At 48.8% G+C, this 24920-nt stretch overlaps 1 protein-coding gene across 1 annotated transcript in view; it reads left to right on the forward strand.

The window, feature by feature from the left end:
* LOC139269271 (scavenger receptor class B member 1-like) overlaps positions 1 to 24920 on the forward strand; it is a 110002-nt gene that overhangs the window by 64800 nt on the left and 20282 nt on the right. The window contains exons 6-8 of the mRNA XM_070888358.1: positions 4294 to 4389; positions 5411 to 5526; positions 12116 to 12282. Of these exons, the coding sequence (XP_070744459.1) occupies positions 4294 to 4389; positions 5411 to 5526; positions 12116 to 12282 (379 nt within the window). The remainder of the gene's footprint in view (positions 1 to 4293; positions 4390 to 5410; positions 5527 to 12115; positions 12283 to 24920) is intronic.

The following is a 24920-nucleotide window of genomic DNA, read 5'->3' on the forward strand; positions in this document are numbered from 1 at the left end:
AGGATTAACCAAGACGACTGGAGACCTGCTGCACGGACCCAGTGCGCACTCATATCGCGGTGTGGGCTGGCCCGTACTACCCCTGGGTCCTCGCCTCTTCTGGGCCCTGAACTCGTGCCTCTCCTGGGCCCCGATCACGTCCCTCTACATTCTCGCACTGCTCCTTCGCCCCGACCTCGCTGCTCCTGCAGTACCTGCCCACGCTCCAATCACTGACCTGGATCTTGATGGCGTCACTTTTCACTGCCGTTGCTCTCCTGTTGCAGCACGTGCTGCTCCTTGGAATGGTCGGCTGCCACACTGCTCCTTCCACTCCCCGGCCTGCTCCGATGGTGCTCCCAGGCCGGGGGCCACTCAGACTGCTGGGCTAGGCCGCCACACTGCTCCTTCCACTCCCCGGCCTGCTCCGATGGTGCTCCCAGGCCGGGGGCCACTCAGACTGCTGGGCTAGGCCGCCACACTGCTCCTTCCACTCCCCGGCCTGCTCCGATGGTGCTCCCAGGCCAGGGGCCACTCAGACTGCTGGGCTAGGCCGCCACACTGCTCCTTCCACTCCCCGGCCTGCTCCGATGGTGCTCCCAGGCCGGGGGCCACTCAGACTGCTGGGCTAGGCCGCCACACTGCTCCTTCCACTCCCCGGCCTGCTCCGATGGTGCTCCCAGGCCGGGGGCCACTCAGACTGCTGGGCTAGGCCGCCACACTGCTCCTTCCACTCCCCGGCCTGCTCCGATGGTGTTCCCAGGCCGGGGGCCACTCAGACTGCTGGGCTAGGCCGCCACACTGCTCCTTCCACTCCCCGGCCTGCTCCAATGGTGCTCCCAGGCCGGGAGCCACTCAGACTGCTGGGCTAGGCCGCCACGCTGCTCCTTCCACTCCCCGGCCTGCTCCGATGGTGCTCCCAGGCCGGGGGCCACTCAGACTGCTGGGCTAGGCCGCCACGCTGCTCCTTCCACTCCCCGGCCTGCTCCGATGGTGCTCCCAGGCCGGGGGCCACTCAGACTGTTGGGCTAGGTTTATTCTGTAGATTTATTCTGTCTTTCAGGATTTTTTCCAATAATTTTCCCACCACTGAGGTTAGGCTGACAGGCCTGTAATTACTCGGCCTATCCCTTTCTCCCTTCTTAAACAAGGGTACTACATTAGCAGTCCTCCAATCCTCCGGCACCATGCCCAGATCCAAAGAGGACTGGAAAATGATGGTCAAGGCCTCTGCTATTTCCTCTTTTACTTCACCGGGCCTGGGGACTTATCTACTTTCAAAGCTGTTAAACTCCTTAATACCTCCTCTCTCGCGATGTTTATTTCATCCAGAATATCACACTCCTCCTTGATAGCAATATCTGCATTGTCCCTTTCCTTTGTGAAAACAGACGCAAAGTATTCATTGAGAACCATACCAACATCTTCTGCCTCCACACAAAGATTACCCTCATGGTCTCTAATAGGCCCTACCCTTTCTTAGTTATCTTCTTGCTCTTAATATATTTATAGAACATATTTGGGTTTTCCTTAATTTTACCAAGTATTTTTCATGCTCTCTCTTAGCATTCCTAATATCCTTTTTAATATTACCTCTGAACTTTCTATATTCTTCCAAAGTTTCTACAGTATTTAGCTCTTGGTATGTGACATAAGGTTCCCTTTTTTTCTTTATCCTCCCCTGTAAGTCCCTAGACATCCAAGGGGCTCTAGAATTATTATTCCCAACCTTTTTGTTTAAAGACACATGTTTGTCCTGAGTCCTCCGGATCTCCTCCTTGAATGCCTCCCACTGTTCCTATGCTGGTTTACCCACAAGTAGCTGTAACTATGGCCAAATCACTCCTTAACTTAGCAAAATTAGCTTTTCCCCAATTCGGGACTTTTATTCCAGGCCTATCCTTGTCCATATCCATAACTAACTTGAATCTGACTGAATTATGGTCACTGGCATCCAAGTGTTCTCCCACTAATACCCCTTCCACCTGCCCAGCTTCATTCCCCAAAACTAAATCCAAAACCACCCCCTCTCGTGTTGGGCTTGTTACATACTGACTAAAAAAGTTCTCTTGAATGCATTTTAAGAATTCCGCACCCTCTATACCCTTCACACTATATTTGTCCCAATCAATATTAGGATAGTTGAAATTCCCTACTATTATTGCCCTGTGGTTTTTGGACTTCACAGCAATTTGCCCACATATTTGCTCCTCTATCTCCCTCCCACTGTTTGGGGGTCTATAATACACGCCCAGCAGTGTGATCGCCCCTTTTTTATTTTTCAATTCGACCCATATGGCCTCATTTGATGATCCCTCTAACATATCATCCCTCCTCACCGCTGTAATAGTTTCTTCAATCAGTACCACGCACCGCGTATCCCCTCCCTTTTTACGCCCCTCTCTGTCCTGTCTAAAAGTCCTGTAGCCAGGAATATTGAGATGAGGAAAACCCCCAGTGGGGGAGAGCTTCGGGAAGCAGAGACCCAAAGTCCCCTGTTCCCCCCGAGCTCGCCACACTCTCATGTTACTCACATACTGTTTCCCAAATGTTATTTTCTGACAGAAATGTTGAATGTCAAGGGGCGGTGGTTAGACTCTCGCTTGTTGGAGATGGTCATTGCCTGGCACTTGTGAGTTATGAATATTATTTGCCGCTTATCAGCCCAAGCCTGAATGTTGTCCAGGTCTTGCTGCATGTGGGCACGGACTGCTTCATTATCTGAGGAGTTGCGAATAGAACTGAACACTGTGCAGTCATCAGCGAACATCCCCACTTCTGACCTTATGATGGAGGGAAGGCCATTGGTGAAACAGCTGAAGATGGTTGGGCCTAGGACACTGCCCTGAGGAATTCCTGCAGTGATGTCCTGGGGCTGTGATGATTGGCCTCCAACAACCACAACCATCTTCCTTTGTGCTGGGTATGACTCCAGCCAGTGGAAAGTTTTTCCCGATTCCCATTGACTTCAGTTTTACTCGGGTTCCTTGATGCCACACTTGGTCAAATGCTGCCTCGATGTCGAGGGCAGTCACTCTCACCTCACCTCTGGAATTCAGCTCTTCTGTCCATGTTTGGACCAAGGTTGTAATGAGGTCTGGAGCCGAGTGGTCCGGGCGGTACCCAAACTGAGCATCGGTGAGCAGGTTATTGTCCGACAATGTAAAAACTGCCGAGGTATGTCTTGTCCATGGAAAGCAGGACAAATCCAATCCGGCCAATTACCGCCCCATCAGTCTACTCTCAATCATCAGCAAAGTGATGGAAGGTGTCGTTGACAGTGCTATCAAGTGACACTTACCAATAACCTGCTCACCGATGCTCAGTTTGGGTTTCGCCCGGACCACTCAGCTCCAGACCTCATTACAGCCTTGGTCCAAACATGGACAAAGGAGCTGAATCCCAGAGGTGAGGTGAGAGTGACTGCCCTCGACATCAAGGCAGCATTTGACTGAGTGTGGCATCAAGGAGCCCGAGTAAAACTGAATTCAATGGGAATCAGGGGAAAACTCTCCACTGGCCGGAGTCATACCCAGCACAAAGGAAGATTGCTGTGGTGGTTGGAGGTCAATCATCTCAGCCCCAGGACATCCTTCACCACACGGACTGCAGCGGTTCAAGAAGGCGGCTCACCACCATCTTCTCAAGGGCGATTAGGAATGGGCAATAAATGCTGGCCTTGCCAGCGACACCCACATCTTGAGAAGTAATTAAAAGAAATAAGTCCACAATAAACTTGGGTCCTCATTGCAGTCTGTTGGAGGTATTGTAGTTCTCGCCTAGTCTACGTCAGAATACTGCGATCCATTACATACAAACTGCTTGTATATCGTTCTTTGGTTGCTGGTGCCTGTAACATGGCTCTTGCACATCAAAGTTAACCTACTCAATGCTTCTTCCTCAGGGAGAGGAAGACCCTTGTGGCACCGGGTGGTCCTGGTTTCTCATGCCCAACCTGCAGGAGGCCATCATGACCTAACCCCAAAAACTCTCACCACGATCTTCGTAGTGACATTGTGATGCAAGGTGATGGCTTGTGCTCCGTGTTACTCTACTGCCCCCAGTGTGACTGGCATCCCATACTGCAGGGAGTGTGTGCAGCCTGTGGTGGGCTAGTTGCATATTATAAAATGGAGATGGGTTTGATGAGCTCACTCTCCCGTCACTCTCGCTGCTAAAGGTGAGAGAGGCAGTGTCAAAATCAGTCATTTGTTCTAACTCCCCTTCATGGCATGACTGACTTTATTGTGAGTGTAAATGTCCCTTTGTGTGAAGACTAAGTGATCTAACAATCTGTCTCTGATTCTGTTACAGTTGAACAACACAGACACTGGATTATTCACAATTAATACAGGAGTTGATAATATTAATAAAGTTCATAAAATGAGCAGATGGAATAGTCTTAAAGAGGTACAGTTCCGGTTCTTGGGATCATAGAACGGTTACAGCACAGAAGGCCATTCGGCCCGTCGATCCCGTGCCGACTCTCAGCCAATCCCACTCCCCGCCCTTTCCCCGGAGCCCTGCCAATGTTTTCATTCAGATACTTATCCAATTCCCTTTTCAAAGATAACATTGAGTCTGCCTCCACCACCCTCTCAGGCAGTGCATTCCAGATCCTAACCACTCGCTGCGTAAAAAGTTTTTCCTCATTTGGTCCTTTTGTTCTTCTGCCAATCGGCTTAAATCTGTGTCTTCTGGTTCCCGACCCTTCCACCAATGGGAACAGTTTCTCTCTCTCTACTCTGTCCGGACCCCTCATGATTTTGAACACCTCGATCAAATCTCCTCTCAACCTTCTCTGCTCCAAGGAGAACAACCCCAGCTTCTCCAGTCTATCCACGTCACTGAAGTCCCTCATCCCTGGAACCATTCTCGTCAATCCCCTCTGCTCCCTCTCTAAGGCCTTCACATCCTTCCTAAAGTGCGGTGCCCAGAATTGGACATAATACCAGTTGGGGCCGAACCCGTGTTTTATACAGGTTCAATCATAACTTCCTTGCTATTGTACTCTGTGCCTCTCTTTATGAAGACCTTCAACGATTTGTGCCCATATACCCCCAGGTCTCTCTGTTCCTGCACCCCCTTCAGGATTGTACCCTTTAGTTTATATTTCCTTTCCTCATTCTTTCAACAAAAAGTATCACTTCACACTTTTCTGTGTTGAATCACATCTGCCACATGTCCGCCCATTCCACCAGCCTGTCTGTGTCCTACTCATGTTGATCACTTTCCCCCTCACTGTTCATTATACTTCCACATTTAGGGATGGGAGTGAACAGTTTATAGTGCAGGGGGCAGTGGGAAACCCAGGCTCCATCAGGGTTTCTGTATTCCCATGTTTCTGTGGTCAATCAAGCACCATATTTGAAACCTTTATTTTGTCTATCATGAAATGTGACTGAATATAAATGTGCTTCACATATTCTAGGTAAACTATTGGCATTCTAAGCAGTGCAACATGCTGAATGGAACAGCGGGTGAATTGTGGCCTCCGTTCATGAACCCCTCGGACACGTTAAAGTTTTATAGCCCCGATGCCTGTAGGTACGAACCAGCAAAGATTTGTGAGCCACAGTACAATGAGTGTTTGGTAAACGGAACAAGTCCATACTGTAAAGGGGGTTCAACTGGGGGCAGGACTGAACTGCAATTGAGGAAGTCCAAAAGTACTTGTTTTAATTGCGATCATTTACCAAAGGGAGAGGTTTAATGATGGTCATCATGGGCTGGGAACTGGTTCTCAACTTTCTCCTGATATTAATTACAAATGCAGAATCATAAATAACCCCTACCCTTCCTGTGGGACAAGGGGCATAACCTTACAATCCGAGCCTGGCCATCCAGGAGAGAAACACTTCTTCAGGCAAAGAGCGGTAGAAATGTGGAACTCTCTCCCACAAAAAGCAGTAGAAATGAGCTCAATTAATAACTTTAAATCTGAGATCAATAGTCAAGAGTATTAAGGGGAATGGGGCCAAGCCGGGTGGATGGAGTTAGGATACAGATCAGCCAGGATCTCATTGAATGATAATAAAGGATGGGATAAAGACAGCAGAGAGAAAGGATCTGAAAATCAAGCAGTAGAATCAGTTTGGGCAGCACTAAGAAATAGCAAGGGGCAGGAAACATTGGTGGGAGTTGTTTATAGGCCCCAAACAGTCGCGGTAATATAGGGCAGAGTATAAATCAGGGAATTAGAGGCGCATGTAACAAGGGTAATACATGGGGGACTTTAATCTACATATAGACTGGACAAACCAAATTTGCAGTAATAGTGTGGAGGGCAAATTGATGGAATGTATACTAGATAGGTTTCTAGATCAGTAAGTTGAGGAACCAGTGAGGAAACAGGCTATTTTACATCAAGTATTGTGCAATGAGAAAGGGTTAATTAATAACCTTGTAGTAAAGGGAAGATTGACCATAATATGGTAGAATTTTACATTCAGTTTGAAAGTGATTTAGTTAAATACAAAACTAGGGTCGTAAATCTAAACAAAGGAAACTACGTAGGTATGAGGGGTGAGTTGTCTAAGGTAGATTGGGAAACTACATTAAATGGTATGATGGTAGATAAGCAATGGATAGCATTTAAATAATTAATACATCATTTATAACAAATATACATTCCTTTAAGGCATTAAAAACCCCACACAATAAGTGGTCCAACCGTGGCTAACAAGAGAAGTATTGGATCAAGGGAAGAGGCTTATAATGTTGCCAAAAGGAGCAGTAAGCCTGAGGATTGGGAGGGTTTTAGAATTCAGCAAAGGACGACCAAGAAATTGATAAAGAAAGGGGAAATAGAATCTGAGAGTAAACCAGTGAGAGACATAAAAACAGATTGTAAAAGCTTCTATAGGTATGTAAAAATGATAAGATAATGAAACTAAATATGGGTCCTCTACAGACTGAGACAGGGGGAGGCTGAAATTGAGCCCTGCTCCAAACGAGGCGCACTACTGTTTTTTAAGGTTTTTCTCCGCCCAATCCATGGGGCGGATAATCCAGAGAAATTCAGGACTTGGATTTGTTTTTCCAGTTGGAGCGGATGTGGTGTTGTCAGCGAGGAGGAAATGTGGGCGGGTCGGAATGGTCATCACTCCATGTCACAATGTCCCACCTTTTCAGTTAAAGGGGAGGGCCGCTGCGAGCTCTGCAAAGTTTTTAGTTAGGTCCACTGGGCCACCAGGGAGAATTTTGGCCGGGCCAGTGGCTTGGCACCCATGAGGGGGCCGAACCCAGGGGCACGAGTGTCGACCCGACCTGGCAGTCATCCGACAAAAAATAAAATGGAGTCGCCGGCGAAATGACTTCCCCTTTAAGGGCGAACATGCCGCCCAGCTGCAGACAGTCCCCCGCTGGGGAAAGTGGTTGGAGGCACCGACCGGCGACGGGACTTCCCCTTTAAGGGCGGACACGCCACCCAGCTGCAGATAGCCCCCCGCTGGGGAAAGTGGTAAAGCGGTTGGAGGCACCGACCAGCGACGGGACTTCCCCTTTAAGGGCGGACACGCCACCTAGTTGCAGATAGCCCCCCGCTGGGGAAAGTGGTCGGAGGCACCGACCGGCGATGTCACTCCCGCAGCGTCATTCCGTGCAGGGCAATTTCCCGTGGGGCAATAGCACGCAAGGGGCGGAAAGGGGGTCACCACCAGTCGGTAAGGGGTCAGCGCGTGCCTGACGCAGGGGAAAATGGGCGGAGAGGAAACCCGTTCCTGCCGCTCCCGGCCCGGGGGCAATTTCGGACGGGTGGGCCCAACCGTCTGTAAGGCCTCTCCGCTCCACTCCTGCCTCTAGGCGGTAATGCAGCTTATGGAGGGAAGCAATTTTGGCCCTGAGAAATTATACTGGGAATAAGGAAATGGCAGAGAAATTAAACAAATACTTTGTGTCTCTCTTCACGGAAGAAGACACAAAAAACCTCCTGGAAATAGTGGAGAACCGAGGGTATAGTGAGAATGAGGAACTGAAAGAAATTATTAATAAAATAAAATAGTACTGGAGAAATGAATGGGACTGAAAGCCGATAAATCCCGTGGACCTGATGGCCCACATTCTCGGGTTTTGAGAGTGGTGGCTATAGAGATAGTGGATGCATTGGTTAACATCTTCCAAAATTCCATAGATTCTAGAACGGTTCCCAAAGATTGAAGATAGCAAATGTAACTTTTAGAGAGGAAACATCCTCCCTGCATCTACCCTGTCAAACCCTGTAAGAATTTTGTACATTTCAATGAGATCACCTCTCATTCTTCTAAATTCTAGAGAATATAGGCCCAGTCTACTCTGACCTGTGTGTGAGAACACCATCGCAGGTCAGGGCAATAAATAGAGCTGGAGGACCAGGCCCTGGAACATCGTGGGTGGAGGTGCGGCGAATGAGGGCACGGGGCCCAGAAGAGCCGAGGGCCCAGGGACAGCACAGGCCAGGCCACACTGTGATATGTGAGCGCACTGGGTCCGTGCAGCAGGTCTCCAGTCGTCCTGGTTAATTCTTGCCACTGGATAAAGGCCTAGCTCTGTCAAGCTCATGTGGTGGCTGGTGTGTAGCGGTCACCACATTAAAATAATCCACACACAGGCATCTTCCACCCCCTGAACTGGAGTTCAGGACTGGAACACCGTGTCCTTCATTGAAACATCTGTGAACCCATGTGGAAGCAAGTCATCCTTGTTCGAGAGACCGCCTATGATGATGATGCGTCTACTCAATCTCTCCTCATACGACAATCCCCCATCCCAGGAATCAGTCTGGTGAACCTTCGTTGCACTCCCTCTGTGGCAAGTATATCCTTCCTTAGGTAAGGAGACCAGAACTGTACACAATACTCCAGATGTGGTCTCACCAGAGCCTTTAAAAATTAGCACTGTCTTTACTCTTTACTCAAATCCTCTTGTGATAAAGGCCACCACTCCATTTGCTTTAGGACTGAGCTGAGGAAAAAGTTCTTCACTCAGAGAGTGGTGAATCTTTTGAATTCTCTACCAAAGAGGGCCACGGAGCTTCTCATTTATATTCAAGACAGAAATCGATAGATTTTTGAATATTAAGGGAATCAAAGGATGTGGGGATAGTGCAGGAAAGTGGAGTTGAGGTAGATGATCAGCCAGGATCTTACTGAATGGCAGAACAGGCTCGAGGGCCCGAATGGCTGACTCCTGCTCCTAATAATTTCCTTCTCAGAGGCAAGCGCTTCTAATTTGGCACATAGAAACATAGAAACATAGAAAATAGGTGCAGGAGTAGGCCATTCGGCCCTTCTAGCCTGCACCGCCATTCAATGAGTTCATGGCTGAACATGCAACTTCAGTACCCCATTCCTGCTTTCTCACCATACCCCTTGATTCCCCTAGTAGTAAGGACTTCATCTAACTCCTTTTTGAATATATTTAGTGAATTGGCCTCAACAACTTTCTGTGGTAGAGAATTCCACAGGTTCACCACTCTCTGGGTGAAGAAATTCCTCCTCATCTCGGTCCTAAATGGCTTCCCCCTTATCCTTAGACTGTGTCCCTGGTTCTGGACTTCCCCAACATTGGGAACATTCTTCCTGCATCAAACCTGTCGAACCCCGTCAGAATTTTAAACGTTTCTATGAGGTCCCCTCTTATTCTTCTGAACTCCAGTGAATACAAGCCCAGTTGATCCAGTCTTTCTTGATAGGTCAGTCCCGCCATCCCGGGAATCAGTCTGGTGAACCTTCGCTGCACTCCCTCAATAGCAAGAATGTCCTTCCTCAGGTTAGGAGACCAAAACTGTACACAATACTCCAGGTGTGGCCTCACCAAGGCCCTGTACAACTGTAGCAACACCTCCCTGCCCCTGTACTCAAATCCCCTCGCTATGAAGGCCAACATGCCATTTGCTTTCTTAACCGCCTGCTGTACCTGCATGCCAACCTTCAATGACTGATGTACCATGACACCCAGGTCTCTTTGCACCTCCCCTTTTCCTAATCTGTCACCATTCAGATAACAGTCTGTCTCTCTGTTTTTACCACCAAAGTGGATAACCTCACATTTATCCACATTATACTTCATCTGCCATGCATTTGCCCACTCACCTAACCTATCCAAGTCGCTCTGCAGCCTCATAGCATCCTCCTCGCAGCTCACACTGCTACCCAACTTAATGTCATCCGCAAATTTGGAGATACTACATTTAATCCCCTCGTCTAAATCATTAATGTACAGTGTAAACAGCTGGGGCCCCAGCACAGAACCTTGCGGTACCCCACTAGTCACTGCCTGCCATTCTGAAAAGTCCCCATTTACTCCTACTCTTTGCTTCCTGTCTGACAACCAGTTCTCAATCCATGTCAGCACACTACCCCCAATCCCATGTGCTTTAACTTTGCAGATTAATCTCTTGTGTGGGACCTTGTCGAAAGCCTTCTGAAAGTCCAAATATACCACATCAACTGGTTCTCCCTTGTCCACTCTACTGGAAACATCCTCAAAAAATTCCAGAAAATTTGTCAAGCATGATTTCCCTTTCACAAATCCGTGCTGACTTGGACCTATCATATTACCTCTTTCCAAATGCACTGCTATGACATCCTTAATAATTGATTCCATCATTTTACCCACTACCGATGTCAGGCTGACCGGTCTATAATTCCCTGTTTTCTCTCTCCCTCCTTTTTTAAAAAGTGGGGTTACATTGGCTACCCTCCACTCCATAGGAACTGATCCAGAGTCAATGGAATGTTGGAAAATGACTGTCAACGCATCCACTATTTCCAAGGCCACCTCCTTAAGTACTCTGGGATGCAGTCCATCAGGCCCTGGGGATTTATCGGCCTTCAATCCCATCAATTTCCCCAACACAATTTCCCGACTAATAAGGATTTCCCTCAGTTCCTCCTCCTTACTAGACCCTCTGACCCCTTTTATATCCGGAAGGTTGTTGGTGTCCTCCTCAGTGAATACCGAACCAAAGTACTTGTTCAATTGGTCCGCCATTTCTTTGTTCCCCGTTATGACTTCCTCTGATTCTGACTGCAGGGGACCTACATTTGTCCTTACTAACCTTGTTCTCTTTACATATCTATAGAAACTTTTGCAATCCGTCTTAATGTTCCCTGCAAGCTTCTTCTCGTACTCCATTTTCCCTGCCCTAATCAAACCCTTTGTCCTCCTCTGCTGAGTTCTAAATTTCTCCCAGTCCCCGGGTTCGCTGCTATTTCTGGCCAATTTGTATGCCACTTCCTTGGCTTTAATGCTATCCCTGATTTCCTTTGATAGCCACGGTTGAGCCATCTTCCCTTTTTTATTTTTACGCCAGAAAGGAATGTACAATTGTTGTAGTTCATCCATGCGGTCTCTAAATGTCTGCCGTTGCCCATCCACAGTCAACCCCTTCAGTATCATTCGCCAATCTATCCTAGCTAATTCACGCCTCATACCTTCAAAGTTACCCTTCTTTAAGTTCTGGACCATGGTCTCTGAATTAACTGTTTCATTCTCCATCCTAATGCAGAGTTCCACCATATTATGGTCACTCTTCCCCAAGGGGCCTCGCACAACGAGATTGCTAATTAATCCTCTCTCATTACACAACACCCAGTCTAAGATGGCCTCCCCCCTAGTTGGTTCCTCAACATATTGGTCTAAAAAAACATCCCTTATGCACTCCAGGAAATCCTCCTCCACCGTATTGCTTCCAGTTTGGTTAACCCAATCTATGTGCATATTAAAGTCACCCATTATAACTGCTGCACCTTTATTGCACAAGGTGGTACTGGAAAATCTTGTGATCTACCTTCAGTCCCTGATCTCAAGCAGCGGCTTGGAGCAAAGGAGGAAAGGATAAATGCACACCCGTACACCTCATGGTAAATCGGGGGCTAGTCAAGGTTTTGGTAAATGTTCACACAATTTTCTGCCGTCAGATTTTGATTAGTTTATTGAGGGTGTGATAAACCACCTCACTGCATTTAATGGTTTGTGGAATTGTGCCACTTGCATGGCTCGAGCCTACAGTGTGCTAACGTGGTACAAGCGCCAGTAACTGTGTGGTTCAATGAACAGGCACTAACAGGGAAACACAGCAGACCATTCTTTCACAGCAGTTGTAAAATTGGCAGGTAATTGATTCTTAAGCTATTTTACTTTTAAATTTGAACAGGTCATTGGAATTAGTTTACCAAAGATCAAGCTGGACCTTTGGGTTACCTTCTTTCCGCTACATTGCTCCCAAGACCATGTTTGCGAACGGGACGGTGTATCCCCCCAACCAAGGCTTCTGTCCGTGCAGGCAGTCGGGGGTGTTAAACGTCAGCACGTGCAAAGACTGTGAGTATCTGAGCTATATAATGCACAGTTAAACGTTAAAACACAATAGATACAAGATATACGCATTGAATCACGTTCATATTTCAGCTTCTCCTCTATTTTCATTGAGATTTGCTGCTGTGTTGATGTTGAGAGTAATGATGATGTTAGCAAAGTTAAAACCCCTGGGATTAAAGGGACAGTGTGGATAGAAAGCTGGCGAAGGAGCAGAAAGCCAAGAGTAGTGGTGGGCGGTTGTTTTGCAGACAGTATACAATGGTGTTCCCCAAGTGTCTGTGTTCCCCAAGTGTCTGTGTTCCCCAAGGGTCGGTGTTCCCCAAGTATCGGTGTTCCCCAAGGGTCGGTGTTCCCCAAGGGTCGGTGTTCCCCAAGTGTCTGTGTTCCCCAAGGGTCTGTGTTCCCCAAGTGTCTGTGTTCCCCAAGTGTCTGTGTTCCCCAAGTGTCGGTGTTCCCCAAGTGTCTGTGTTCCCCAAGTGTCTGTGTTCCCCAAGTGTCTGTGTTCCCCAAGTGTCGGTGTTCCCCAAGGGTCGGTGTTCCCCAAGTGTCTGTGTTCCCCAAGTGTCGGTGTTCCCCAAGTGTCGGTGTTCCCCAAGTGTCTGTGTTCCCCAAGGGTCGGTGTTCCCCAAGTGTCGGTGTTCCCCAAGTGTCTGTGTTCCCCAAGTGTCTGTGTTCCCCAAGTGTCGGTGTTCCCCAAGTGTCGGTGTTCCCCAAGGGTCTGTGTTCCCCAAGTGTCTGTGTTCCCCAAGTGTCTGTGTTCCCCAAGTGTCGGTGTTCCCCAAGTGTCGGTGTTCCCCAAGTGTCGGTGTTCCCCAAGGGTCGGTGTTCCCCAAGTGTCTGTGTTCCCCAAGGGTCGGTGTTCCCCAAGGGTCGGTGTTCCCCAAGGGTCGGTGTTCCCCAAGGGTCGGTGTTCCCCAAGTGTCTGTGTTCCCCAAGTGTCGGTGTTCCCCAAGTGTCTGTGTTCCCCAAGGGTCGGTGTTCCCCAAGTGTCTGTGTTCCCCAAGGGTCGGTGTTCCCCAAGGGTCGGTGTTCCCCAAGTGTCTGTGTTCCCCAAGTGTCGGTGTTCCCCAAGTGTCTGTGTTCCCCAAGGGTCGGTGTTCCCCAAGTGTCTGTGTTCCCCAAGTGTCGGTGTTCCCCAAGGGTCTGTGTTCCCCAAGGGTCGGTGTTCCCCAAGTGTCTGTGTTCCCCAAGGGTCGGTGTTCCCCAAGTGTCTGTGTTCCCCAAGTGTCTGTGTTCCCCAAGTGTCTGTGTTCCCCAAGTGTCTGTGTTCCCCAAGGGTCGGTGTTCCCCAAGGGTCGGTGTTCCCCAAGTGTCTGTGTTCCCCAAGTGTCTGTGTTCCCCAAGTGTCTGTGTTCCCCAAGTGTCTGTGTTCCCCAAGGGTCGGTGTTCCCCAAGGGTCGGTGTTGGGACCACTGCTCTTTATGATATTAATGATCTCGACTTGGACCTGCAGGGCATAATTTCAAAGTTTGCAGATGGCACAAAACTCAGGTATATAGTAAACAGTAAGGGGCTGAAATCGCCCACCGCTGGAGAGGGGGCGCACCGACCCTGGTTCTGTTGATTTTACCAGCATAGTGGATGCGGTGGCCTCTTGAGCGAAATTCTGCTCTTTGGCTTTTTTTCGGCGGTCCGGAAGTCGTCCATAACGGGGGCGGGAGTTGGGGGCAGTGAGCGGAGGTTGGGGGTCGAGAGGAGTGGGAGTTGAGGGCGGGAGGGGCGGAGGTTGGGTGCGGGCGGAGTGTCCGCCGCTGTCACCCATCGGCGTAGCGCTGGCGATGTCATTACGCCGCCGCGTCACCATGGCTTTCCCCTTCACTTAAAGGACAGAGCCTGCGCGACGATTTACGTTTGGCCCACTGGGCCGCCATGGAGGGTTTCGGCCGGGCCAGTGGCCTGCCACCCAAGAGGGGGTGCGGGGCTGCCTGTTGGCGGCCCGGCGGAACCCGGGGGCATAATTGTCGGTCCAACATAGCAGTCGGAAAAAAAACATGGCGGCCGCAGCAATGGGTCCTCCCCTTTAACGTGAGCCATACCGCCATTTTACAAGGACTGCCGCCTCACTGCACCACCAGAAAAAGCTACTTTGGGCAGCGTGCTGCAGGAGCAAGTTTTTTTTTGGCAGAACTTCGCCGTCAGGGGGGTCATCGGCGGTGTGTGCTCTGGTGACGCACTCAGGGTGGATCAGCAGCGGAGCGGGGGAGTGGGGGCACCACCGGGATACCGCAGGAGCCGAATTTTAAAAATGGCGTCCATAATACGAAAAATTGGTGGCCATTGCACTCGGCAGCGCAGCCATAGATTTCCGGCGGTAACAGGCCTTAAGGAAAGCAGTGGCCCCAAAGAGACTTCAGGAGGCCACAGACAGACTGAGGAAATGGGTGGACTCATGGCAGGTGAAATTAAATGCAGAGAAGTGTGAAGTGATTCATTTTGGTGGGAAGAATGAGGAGAGGCAATATAAACTAAAGGGTACAATTTAAAGGGGGTGCAGGAACAGGGAAACCTGGGGGTATATGTGCACAAATCTTTGAAGCTGGCAGGGCAAGTTGAGAAGAATGTTAAAAGTGTTATATATGCAGACTATAGATATACTCTCTGTGTAGTCACTGTATAGTTGCATAAGATGGAGACCTGTTACCTGATGTACTGTCAATAAGGTTTACACTGTGTATATATTATGCTGGCACCACTAGAGGGTGCAACTGTTGGAAACCGGGGTTTCCTGCCCCTGTGGCAGAGGCTCTTCACCAGAGGGCAATGCAGTGGGAGGCCTGAGGGTCATCTGTATAGGTGTGCAGGGCCCAGTATAAAAGGCTGCTCACCATGCTTGTGCCTCTCACTGGAGTTACAAATAAAGGACCAAGGTCACTACAGTTTGAGTACATCACATTGCCTCATGGAGTCATTCATAAGTGTATTATAGACAAAACAAAAAGGCATGTGGGCTCCTTGGCAGGAAGTTGTGCTGAACCTTTATAAAACACAGGTGAGGCCCCAGCTGGAGGATTGTGTCTGATTCTGGGCACCACGGTTTAGGAAGGGTGTGACGGCCTTGGAGAGGGTGTAGAGCAGGTTTACGAGAATGGTTCCAGAGATGAGGGACTTTGGTTATGTGGAGAGACTGGAGAAGCTGGGGCTGTTCTCCTTCAAGCAGAGAAAGTCTAGAGGTGATTTAATGGAGATGTTCAAAATCATGAAGAGTTTTGATCGAGTAAATCAGGAGAAACGTTTCCACTGGCAGAATGGTCGGTAACCAGAGGGACACAGATTTAAGGTAATCAGCAAAAGAAGCAGAGGGGAGATGGGGAGAATGTTTTTACACAGGAAGTTGTTGCGCTGCCTGAAAGGGCAGTGGGAGCAGATTCAATAGTAACTTGGATAAATACTTGAAGGGGGAAAATTTGTAGGACTATGGAGAAAGGGCAGGGGGGAGTGGGACTGATTGGATCGCTCTCTCACAGAGCTGGCACAGACACGATGGGCTGAATGGCCTCCTGTGCTGTGTCATTATCTGGGGGTGGAAATTCGTTACCGCCCATTTTCAGGCATTAATCCAAGTAGAGCGGTCAGTATAGCGCCTTTAAAAAATGTGCTCCTCCCACCGAGAAATTTGGTGGGATCGGACCAAGAGCTGAAGGGGGACGTTAAATCCGCCTGACCTGGGGGAGCGCTAATGAAAATCTTCGCGCTAAATTTTGAAAACCATTGCACATGCTCCGAAGTCCGATTCCCATCCCAGGAAAAGCCGAGTCTTAAAGCCACGGCAAGGTAAGTATGCGCATGCGAAACTCCTCGGACTGGGATTGGGAAAATGGAGGACCATGGAGGATGGCAGCAAGCGCAGTGCTTCTCGGCCATGGCCCTTGAGGCCTTGCTTGAGGCAGTGGAGAGAACACAAGAACATAAGAAATAGGCCCTACAGTCCATCGAGCCTTCTCCACCATTTAATAAGATCATGGCTGATTCGAGGTAGAAAAAACCATAAGACAGATTAAAAACAACAAGGCTACAGGAGCGGATGGAATCCCCGCTGAGGCAATGAAGTATGGCGGATAGGTGCTGTTGGCACGGATACATGACCTCATTAATCTCATCTGGAGGAAGAAGAGCATGCTGGGAGCTCTCAGCGATGAAGTGATCGTGACCAGCGTCGGCGGCAGTCGGGAGCAGCATCGGAGGTGCGTGGAGAGGCCTATAAAAGGCTAGCCGGTGCAGCTACAGGGAGAAGGCAAAAAAGAAGTAGAAAGAAACAGAAAGGTAACGTCACAGCCAAATGGGTAAGTGATTGGCTGGTGATTGGTGAGTAGTTTTTCTTTTTTCTCTTCTATAACAGTGAGTAAACTTTAGCATTGTTGTTGCTTATCTAAGGGTTAAGTCATGGCAGGAGAGCTCGGTCATGTGTTATGCTCCTCCTGTACCATGTGGGAACTCAGGGACGACACCAGTGTTCCTGACGACTACGTATGCGGGAAGTGTATCCACCTCCAGCTCCTGACGGACCGCGTTGCGGAGTTGGAGCTGAGGGTGGATTCACTTTGGAGCATCCACGATGCTGAGAATGACGTGAGTAGCACGTGCAGCGAGTTGGTCGTACCGCAGGGAAAGGGTCCACAGCCAGATAGGGAATGGAAGACCAGCAGGAAGAACAGTGCAAGGAAGGTAGTGCAGGGGTCCCTTGTGGTCATCCCCCTGCAAAACAGATACACTGCTTTGGGTACTGTTGGGGGGGATGACTCATCAGTGGAGGGCAGCAGCAGCCAAGTTCATGGCACCGTGGCTGGCTCTGTTGCACAGGAGGGCAGGAAAAAGAGTGGGAGAGCGATAGTGATAGGGGATTCAATTGTAAGGGGAATAGATAGGCGTTTCTGCGGCCGCAACCGAGACTCCAGGATGGTATGTTGCCTCCCTAGTGCAAGGGTCAAGGATGTCTCGGAGCGGGTGCAGGACATTCTAAAAAGGGAGGGAGAACAGTCAGTTGTCGTGGTGCACATTGGTACCAACGACATAGGTAAAAAAAGGGATGAGGTTCTATGAAACGAATTTAAGGAGCTAGGAGCTCAATTAAAAAGTAGGACCTCAAAAGTAGTAATCTCGGGATTGCTACCAGTGCCACGTGCTAGTCAGAGTAGGAATCGCAGGATAGCTCAGATGAATACGTGGCTTGAGCAATGGTGCAGCAGGGAGGGATTCAAATTCCTGGGGCATTGGAACCGGTTCTGGGGGAGGTGGGACCAGTACAAACCGGACGGTCTGCACCTGGGCAGGACCGGAACCAATGTCCTAAGGGGAGTGTTTGCTAGTGCTGTTGAGGAGGAGTTAAACTAATATGGCAGGGGGATGGGAACCAATGCAGGGAGACAGAGGGAAACAAAAAGGAGACAAAAGCAAAAGACAGAAAGGAGATGAGGAAAAGTGGAGGGCAGAGAAACCCAAGACAAAGAACAAAAAGGGCCACTGTACAGCAAAATTCTAAAAGGACAAAGGGTGTTAAAAAAACAACCTGAAGGCTTTGTGTCTTAATGCAAGAAGTATCCGTAATAAGGTGGATGAATTAACTGTGCAAATAGATGTTAACAAATATGATGTGATTGGGATTACAGAGACGTGGCTCCAGGATGATCAGGGCTGGGAACTCAACATCCAGGGGTATTCAACATTCAGGAAGGATAGAATAAAAGGAAAAGGAGGTGGGGTAGCATTGCTGGTTAAGGAGGAGATTAATGCAATAGTTAGGAAGGACATTAGCTTGGATGATGTGGGATCTATATGGGTAGAGCTGCAGAACACCAAAGCGCAAAAAACGTTAGTGGGAGTTGTGTACAGACCTCCAAACAGTAGTAGTGATGTTGGGGAGGGCATCAAACAGGAAATTAGGGGTGCATGCAATAAAGATGCAGCAGTTTAATGGGTGACTTTAATATGCACATAGATTAGGCAAACCAAACTGGAAGCAATACGGTGGAAGAGGATTTCCTGGAGTGCATAAGGGATGGTTTTCTAGACCAATATGTCGAGGAACCAACTAGGAGAGAGGTCATCTTAGACTGGGTGTTGTGTAATGAGAGAGGATTAATTAGCAATTTCGTTGTGCGAGGCCCCTTGGGGAAGAGTGACCATAATATGGTGGAATTCTGCATTAGGATGGAGAATGAAACAGTTAATTCAGAGACCATGGTCCAGAACTTAAAGAAGGGTAACTTTGAAGGTATGAGGCGTGAATTAGCTAGGATAGATTGGCGAATGATACTTAAGGGGTTGGCTGTGGATGGGCAATGGCAGACATTTAGAGACCGCATGGATGAAGTACAACAATTGTACATTCCTGTCTGGCGTAAAAATAAAAAAGGGAAGGTGGCTCAACCGTGGCTATCAAGGGAAATCAGGGATAGTATTAAAGCCAAGGAAGTGGCATACAAATTGGCCAGAAATAGCAGCGGACCTGGGGAATGGGGGAAATTTAGAACTCAGCAGAGGAGGACAAAGGGTTTGATTAGGGCAGGGAAAATGGAGTACGAGAAGAAGCTTGCAGGGAACATTAAGGCGATTGCAAACGTTTCTATAGATATGTAAAGAGAAAAAGGTTAGTAAAGACAAACGTAGGTCCCCTGCAGTCAGAATCAGGGGAAGTCATAACGGGGAACAAAGAAATGGCGGACCAATTGAACAAGTACTTTGGTTCGGTATTCACTAAGGAGGACACAAACAACCTTCCGGATATAAAAGGGGTCAGAGGGTCTAGTAAGGAGGAGGAACTGAGGGAAATCCTTATTAGTCGGGAAATTGTGTTGGGGAAATTGATGGGATTGAAGGCCGATAAATCCCCAGGGCCTGATGGACTGCATCCCAGAGTACTTAAGGAGGTGGCCTTGGAAATAGTGGATGCGTTGACAGTCATTTTCCAACATTCCATTGACTCTGGATCAGTTCCTATGGAGTGGAGGGTAGCCAATGTAACCCCACTTTTTAAAAAAGGAGGGAGAGAGAAAACAGCGAATTGTAGACTGGTCAGCCTGACATCAGTAGTGGGTAAAATGATGGAATCAATTATTAAGGATGTCATAGCAGTGCATTTGGAAAGAGGTGACATGATAGGTCCAAGTAAGCATGGATTTGTGAAAGGGAAATCATGCTTGACAAATCTTCTGGAATTTTTTGAGGATGTTTCCAGTAGAGTGGACAAGGGAGAACCAGTTGATGTGGTATATTTGGACTTTCAGAAGGCTTTCGACAAGGTCCCACACAAGAGATTAATGTGCAAAGTTAAAGCACATAGGATTGGGGGTAGTGTGCTGACATGGATTGAGAACTGGTTGTCAGACAGGAAGCAAAGAGTAGGAGTAAATGGGGACTTTTCAGAATGGCAGGCAGTGACTAGTGGGATACCGCAAGATTCTTTGCTGGGGCCCCAGCTGTTTACACTGTACATTAATGATTTAGATGAGGGGATTAAATGTAGTATCTCCAAATTTGCGGATGACACTAAGTTGGGTGGCAGTGTGAGCTGCGAGGAGGATGCTATGAGGCTGCAGAGCGACTTGGATAGGTTAGGTGAGTGGGCAAATGCATGGCAGATGAAGTATAATGTGGATAAATGTAAGGTTATCCACTTTGGTGGTAAAAACAGAGAGACAGACTATTATCTGAATGGTGACAGATTAGGAAAAGGAGAGGTGCAACGAGACCTGGGTGTCATGGTACATCAGTCATTGAAGGTTGGCATGCAGGTACAGCAGGCGGTTAAGAAAGCAAATGGCATGTTGGCCTTCATAGCGAGGGGATTTGAGTACAAGGGCAGGGAGGTGTTACTACAGTTGTACAAGGCCTTGTTTTGGTCTCCTAACCTGAGGAAGGACATTCTTGCTATTGAGGGAATGCAGCGAAGGTTCACCAGACTGATTCCCGGGATGGCGGGACTGACCTATCAAGAAAGACTGGATCAACTGGGCTTGTATTCACTGGAGTTCAGAAGAATGAGAGGGGACCTCATAGAAATGTTTAAAATTCTGACGGGGTTCGACAGGTTGGATGCAGGAAGAATGTTCCCAATGTTGGGGAAGTCCAGAACCAGGGAACACAGTCTAAGGATAAGGGGTAAGCCATTTAGGACCGAGATGAGGAGAAACTTCTTCACCCAGAGAGTGGTGAACCTGTGGAATTCTCTACCACAGAAAGTTGTTGAGGCCAATTCACTAAATATCTTCAAAAAGGAGTTAGATGAAGTCCTTACTACTAGGGGGATCAAGGGGTATGGCGAGAAAGCAGGAATGGGGTACTGAAGTTGCATGTTCAGCCATGAACTCATTGAATGGCGGTGCAGGCTAGAAGGGCTGAATGGCCTACTCCTGCACCTATTTTCTATGTTTCTATATTTCTGTGTTTAAATAAGGGGATAAATCCGACTGCGGCAACTACAGTGGAATCTCCCTGTTATCAGCCACCGGGAAAGTCGTCACTAGAATCCTCCTCAACCGTCTTCTCCCTGTAGCCGAGGAGCTCCTCCCGGAGTCACAGTGCAGATTTCGTCCTCTGAGGGGTACAACAGACATGATCTTTGCAGCTCTTCAGCTGCAGGAAAAATGCAGGGAGCAGGGATGCCCCCAAAAGTTCGGCCCCATCCTCCGCCTGCTCCACGACGACATGCAGGCCATGATCCTTGCCAACAGATCCATTACAGACCCAATCCACGTCCGGACCGGGGTCAAACAGAGCTGCGTCATTGCCCCAACCCTCTTCTCAAACTTCCTCGCTGCCATGCTCCACCTCACAGTCAACAAGCTCCCCGCTGGAGTGGAACTAAACTCCAGAACCAATGGGAACCTGTTCAACTTTCGCCGTCTCCAGGCCAGATCCAAGACCACCCCAACCTCTGTCATCGAGGTACAGTATGCGGATGACGCCTGCGTCTGTGCACACACAGAGGCTGCACTCCAGGATATAGTCGACGCATTTACTGAAAGCATGGGCCTTACGCTAAACAAAGGTCCTCCTTCAGCCTGTTCTCGCCGCACAGCATTGCCCCCCATTCATCAAGATACACGGCGCGGCCCTGGACAACGTGAACCATTTTCCATACTTCGGGAGCCTCTTATCAACAAGAGCAGACATTGACGACGAGATTCAACACTGCCTCCAGTGCGCCAGTGCAGCCTTCGGCCGCCTGAGGAAGAGAGTGTTTGAAGATTAGGCCCTCAAATCTGCCACCAAGCTCATGGTCTACAGGGCTGTAGTGATACCCGCCCTCCTGTATGGCTCAGAGACATGGACCATGGACGATAGACACCTCAAGTCGTTGGGGAAATACCACCAACGATGTCTCCACAAGATCCTGCAAATCCCCTGGGAGGACAGACGCACCAATATTAGTGTCCTCGACCAGGCCAACATCCCCAGCATTGAAGCACTGACCACACTTGATCAGCTCCGCTGGGCAGACCACATTGTCCGCATGCCAGACACGAGACTCCCAAAGCAAGTGCTCTACTCGGAACTCCTTCACGGCAAGCGAGCCAAAGGTGGGCAGAGGAAACGTTACAAGGATACCGTCAAAGCCTCCCTGATAAAGTGCAACATCCCCACTGACACCTGGAAATCCCTGACCAAAGACCGCCCTCAGTGGAGGAAGAGCATCTCGGAGGGCGCTGAGCACCTCGAGTCTCATCGCCGAGAGCATACAGAAATCAACCGAAGGCAGGGGAAAGAGCGTGCGGCAAACCAGTCCCACCCTCCCTTTCCCTCAACGACTATCTGTCCCACCTGTGACAGGGACTGTGGTTCTCATATTGGACGGTTCAGCCACTTAGGGACTCATTTTAAGAGCGGAAGCAAGTCTCCCTCGATTCTGAGGGACTGCCTATGATGGTGATGATGGTTGATCATCGACCTCAACTTCACTTTCCCGCCCGATCCCCATATCCAATGATTCCCCGAGACTCCAAAAATCTGTCGATCTCAGCCTTGAATATACTCACAGACTCAGCATCCACAGCCCTGGGGCAGAGAATTCCAAAGATTCATCACCCTCTGAGTGAAGAAATTCCTCCTCATCTCAGTCCTAAATGGCTGACCCCTTATCTTGAGACTGCGACCCCTGGTTCTAGACTCCCCAGCCCGGGGGAAACAACCTCTCAGCATCTACCCTGTCAATCCCCCTCAGAATCTTGTATGTTTCATAGAAACATAGAAACATAGAAAACAGGTGCAGGAGTAGGCCATTCGGCCTTTCTAGCCTGCACCGCCATTCAATGAGTTCATGGCTGAACATTCAACTTCAGTACCCCATTCCTGCTTTCTCGCCATACCCCTTGATCCCCCTAGTAGTAAGGACCTCATCTAACTCCTTTTTGAATATATTTAGTGAATTGGCCTCAACAACTTTCTGTGGTAGAGAATTCCACAGGTTCACCACTCTCTGGGTGAAGAAGTTCCTCCGCATCTCGGTCCTAAATGGCTTACCCCTTATCCTTAGACTGTGACCTCTGGTTCTGGACTTCCCCAACATTGGGAACATTCTTCCTGCATCTAACCTGTCTAACCCCGTCAGAATTTTAAATGTTTCTATGAGGTCCCCTCTCATTCTTCTGAACTCCAGTGAATACAAGCCCAGTTGATCCAGTCTTTCTTGATAGGTCAGTCCCGCCATCCCGGGAATCAGTCTGGTGAACCTTCGCTGCACTACCTCAATAGGAAGAATGTTCTTCCTCAGGTTAGGAGACCAAAACTGTACACAATACTCCAGGTGTGGCCTTACCAATGCCCTGTACAACTGTAGCAACACCTCCCTGCCCCTGTACTCAAATCCCCTTGCTATGAAGGCCAACATGCCATTTGCTTTCTTAACCGCCTGCTGCACCTGCATGCCAACCTTCAATGACTGATGTACCATGACACCCAGGTCTCTTTGCAACTCCCCTTTTCCTAATCTGTCACCATTCAGATAATAGTCTGTCTCTCTGTTTTTACCACCAAAGTGGATAACCTCACATTTATCCACATTATACTTCATCTGCCATGCATTTGCCCACTCACCTAACCTATCCAAGTCGCTCTGCAGCCTCACAGCATCCTCCTCGCAGCTCACACTGCTACCCAACTTAGTGTCATCCGCAAATTTGGAGATACTACATTTAATCCCCTCATCTAAATCATTAATGTACAGTGTAAACAGCTGGGGCCCCAGCACAGAACCTTGTGGTACCCCACTAGTCACAGTACCCCACTAGATCCCCTCTCATTCTTCTAAACTCCAGAGAGTATAGGCACAACCTACACAATTTCTCCTCATAAGACAACCCTCTCATCCCTAGAATCAGTCTGGTGAACCTTCCTTGCTCCGTCTCCAAGGAAAGTATATCCTTCCTTAGATACATGGACCCAAACTGTGCACAGTGCTCCAGGTGTGGTCTCACCAAGGCCCTGTACAATTGTAGCAAGACTTCCTTACTCTTATACTCCAACCCCTGGCAATAAAGGCCAACATGCCATTTGCCTTCCTTATTGCTTACTGTACCTGCATGCGAGCTTTGTGTTGCTTGCACAAGGGACACCCAAATCTCTCAACACCAGCATTTAAAAGTCTCTCTCCATTTAAAAAATATTGTTTTTCTATTCTTCCTACCAAAGTGAGTAACCTCACATTTCCCCGTTATACTTCATCTGCCACCTCACTGCCCACTCACTCAGTCTCTCTATATCCCTTTGCTGACACTTTGTGTTCTCCTCACAGCTTCTGTCCCACCGAGCTTTGTATCGTCAGCAAACTTGGATACATTGCACACGGTCCCTTCATCTAGATCATTAATATAGATTGTAAATAGCTGAGGCCCCAGCACTGATCCCTGTGGCACCTCAATAGTTACAGCCTGCCAACCTGCAATGCGCTACAGCCTGGAGGGGCATGAAGGCCATTGCCAAAGGAATTCAGAAGTCTGTGGAGGGGGGTGAGGCAGATGTCATGTATGCAACTGTCATTGTAACCCATGTACAAACTGACCTAAGTTGTACACCGTGAGAACATTGACCACTAGGTGGTGAACTTTTGGGAGACACTCCTAACCTGGACTTTCAGGTATAAGAGGGGAAGCTCCACCCACCTTCATCACTTCAGTGCTGGAATAAAGGTTACTGGTCACAGAGTGACCTTCTCTCTAATATGGGCCTCGTGTGCATTTATACTGTATAGTAAGGACATATTATTGGCGACGAGAAACTGGAATTAAACCACGTGAGCATGGCCACTAGCAGCACAGACGAGAGGTACTGTGTTGGTGATGATTGGGACGATTTTATTGAGAGACTACAGCAAAGTTTCGTCACTAAGGAATGGCTGGGACAGGATTCGGCCGACAAACGCAGGGCTCATCTCCTGACAGTTTGTGGGTCCAGGACGTACTCCCTGATGAAGGACCTTCTAGGGCCAGAGAAGCCGGCGGTCAAGACTTTTGAAGAGCTCAGTAAGTTGATCGGGGAACACCTTAAACCAGCGAGCAGTATGCACATGGCGAGACACCGGTTTTACACGCACCGGCAGCGAGAAGGGCAAAGCGTTCCAGACTTCGTGGCAGACCTCCGGAGACTGGCGAGCCTATGTAAGTTCCCAGATGCATGCAGAGCGGAGATGCTGCGAGACTTTTTTATTGAGG

Source organism: Pristiophorus japonicus, chromosome 8 (genome assembly GCF_044704955.1).
Source record: "Pristiophorus japonicus isolate sPriJap1 chromosome 8, sPriJap1.hap1, whole genome shotgun sequence".
Taxonomy (NCBI): Eukaryota; Metazoa; Chordata; class Chondrichthyes; family Pristiophoridae; genus Pristiophorus; species Pristiophorus japonicus.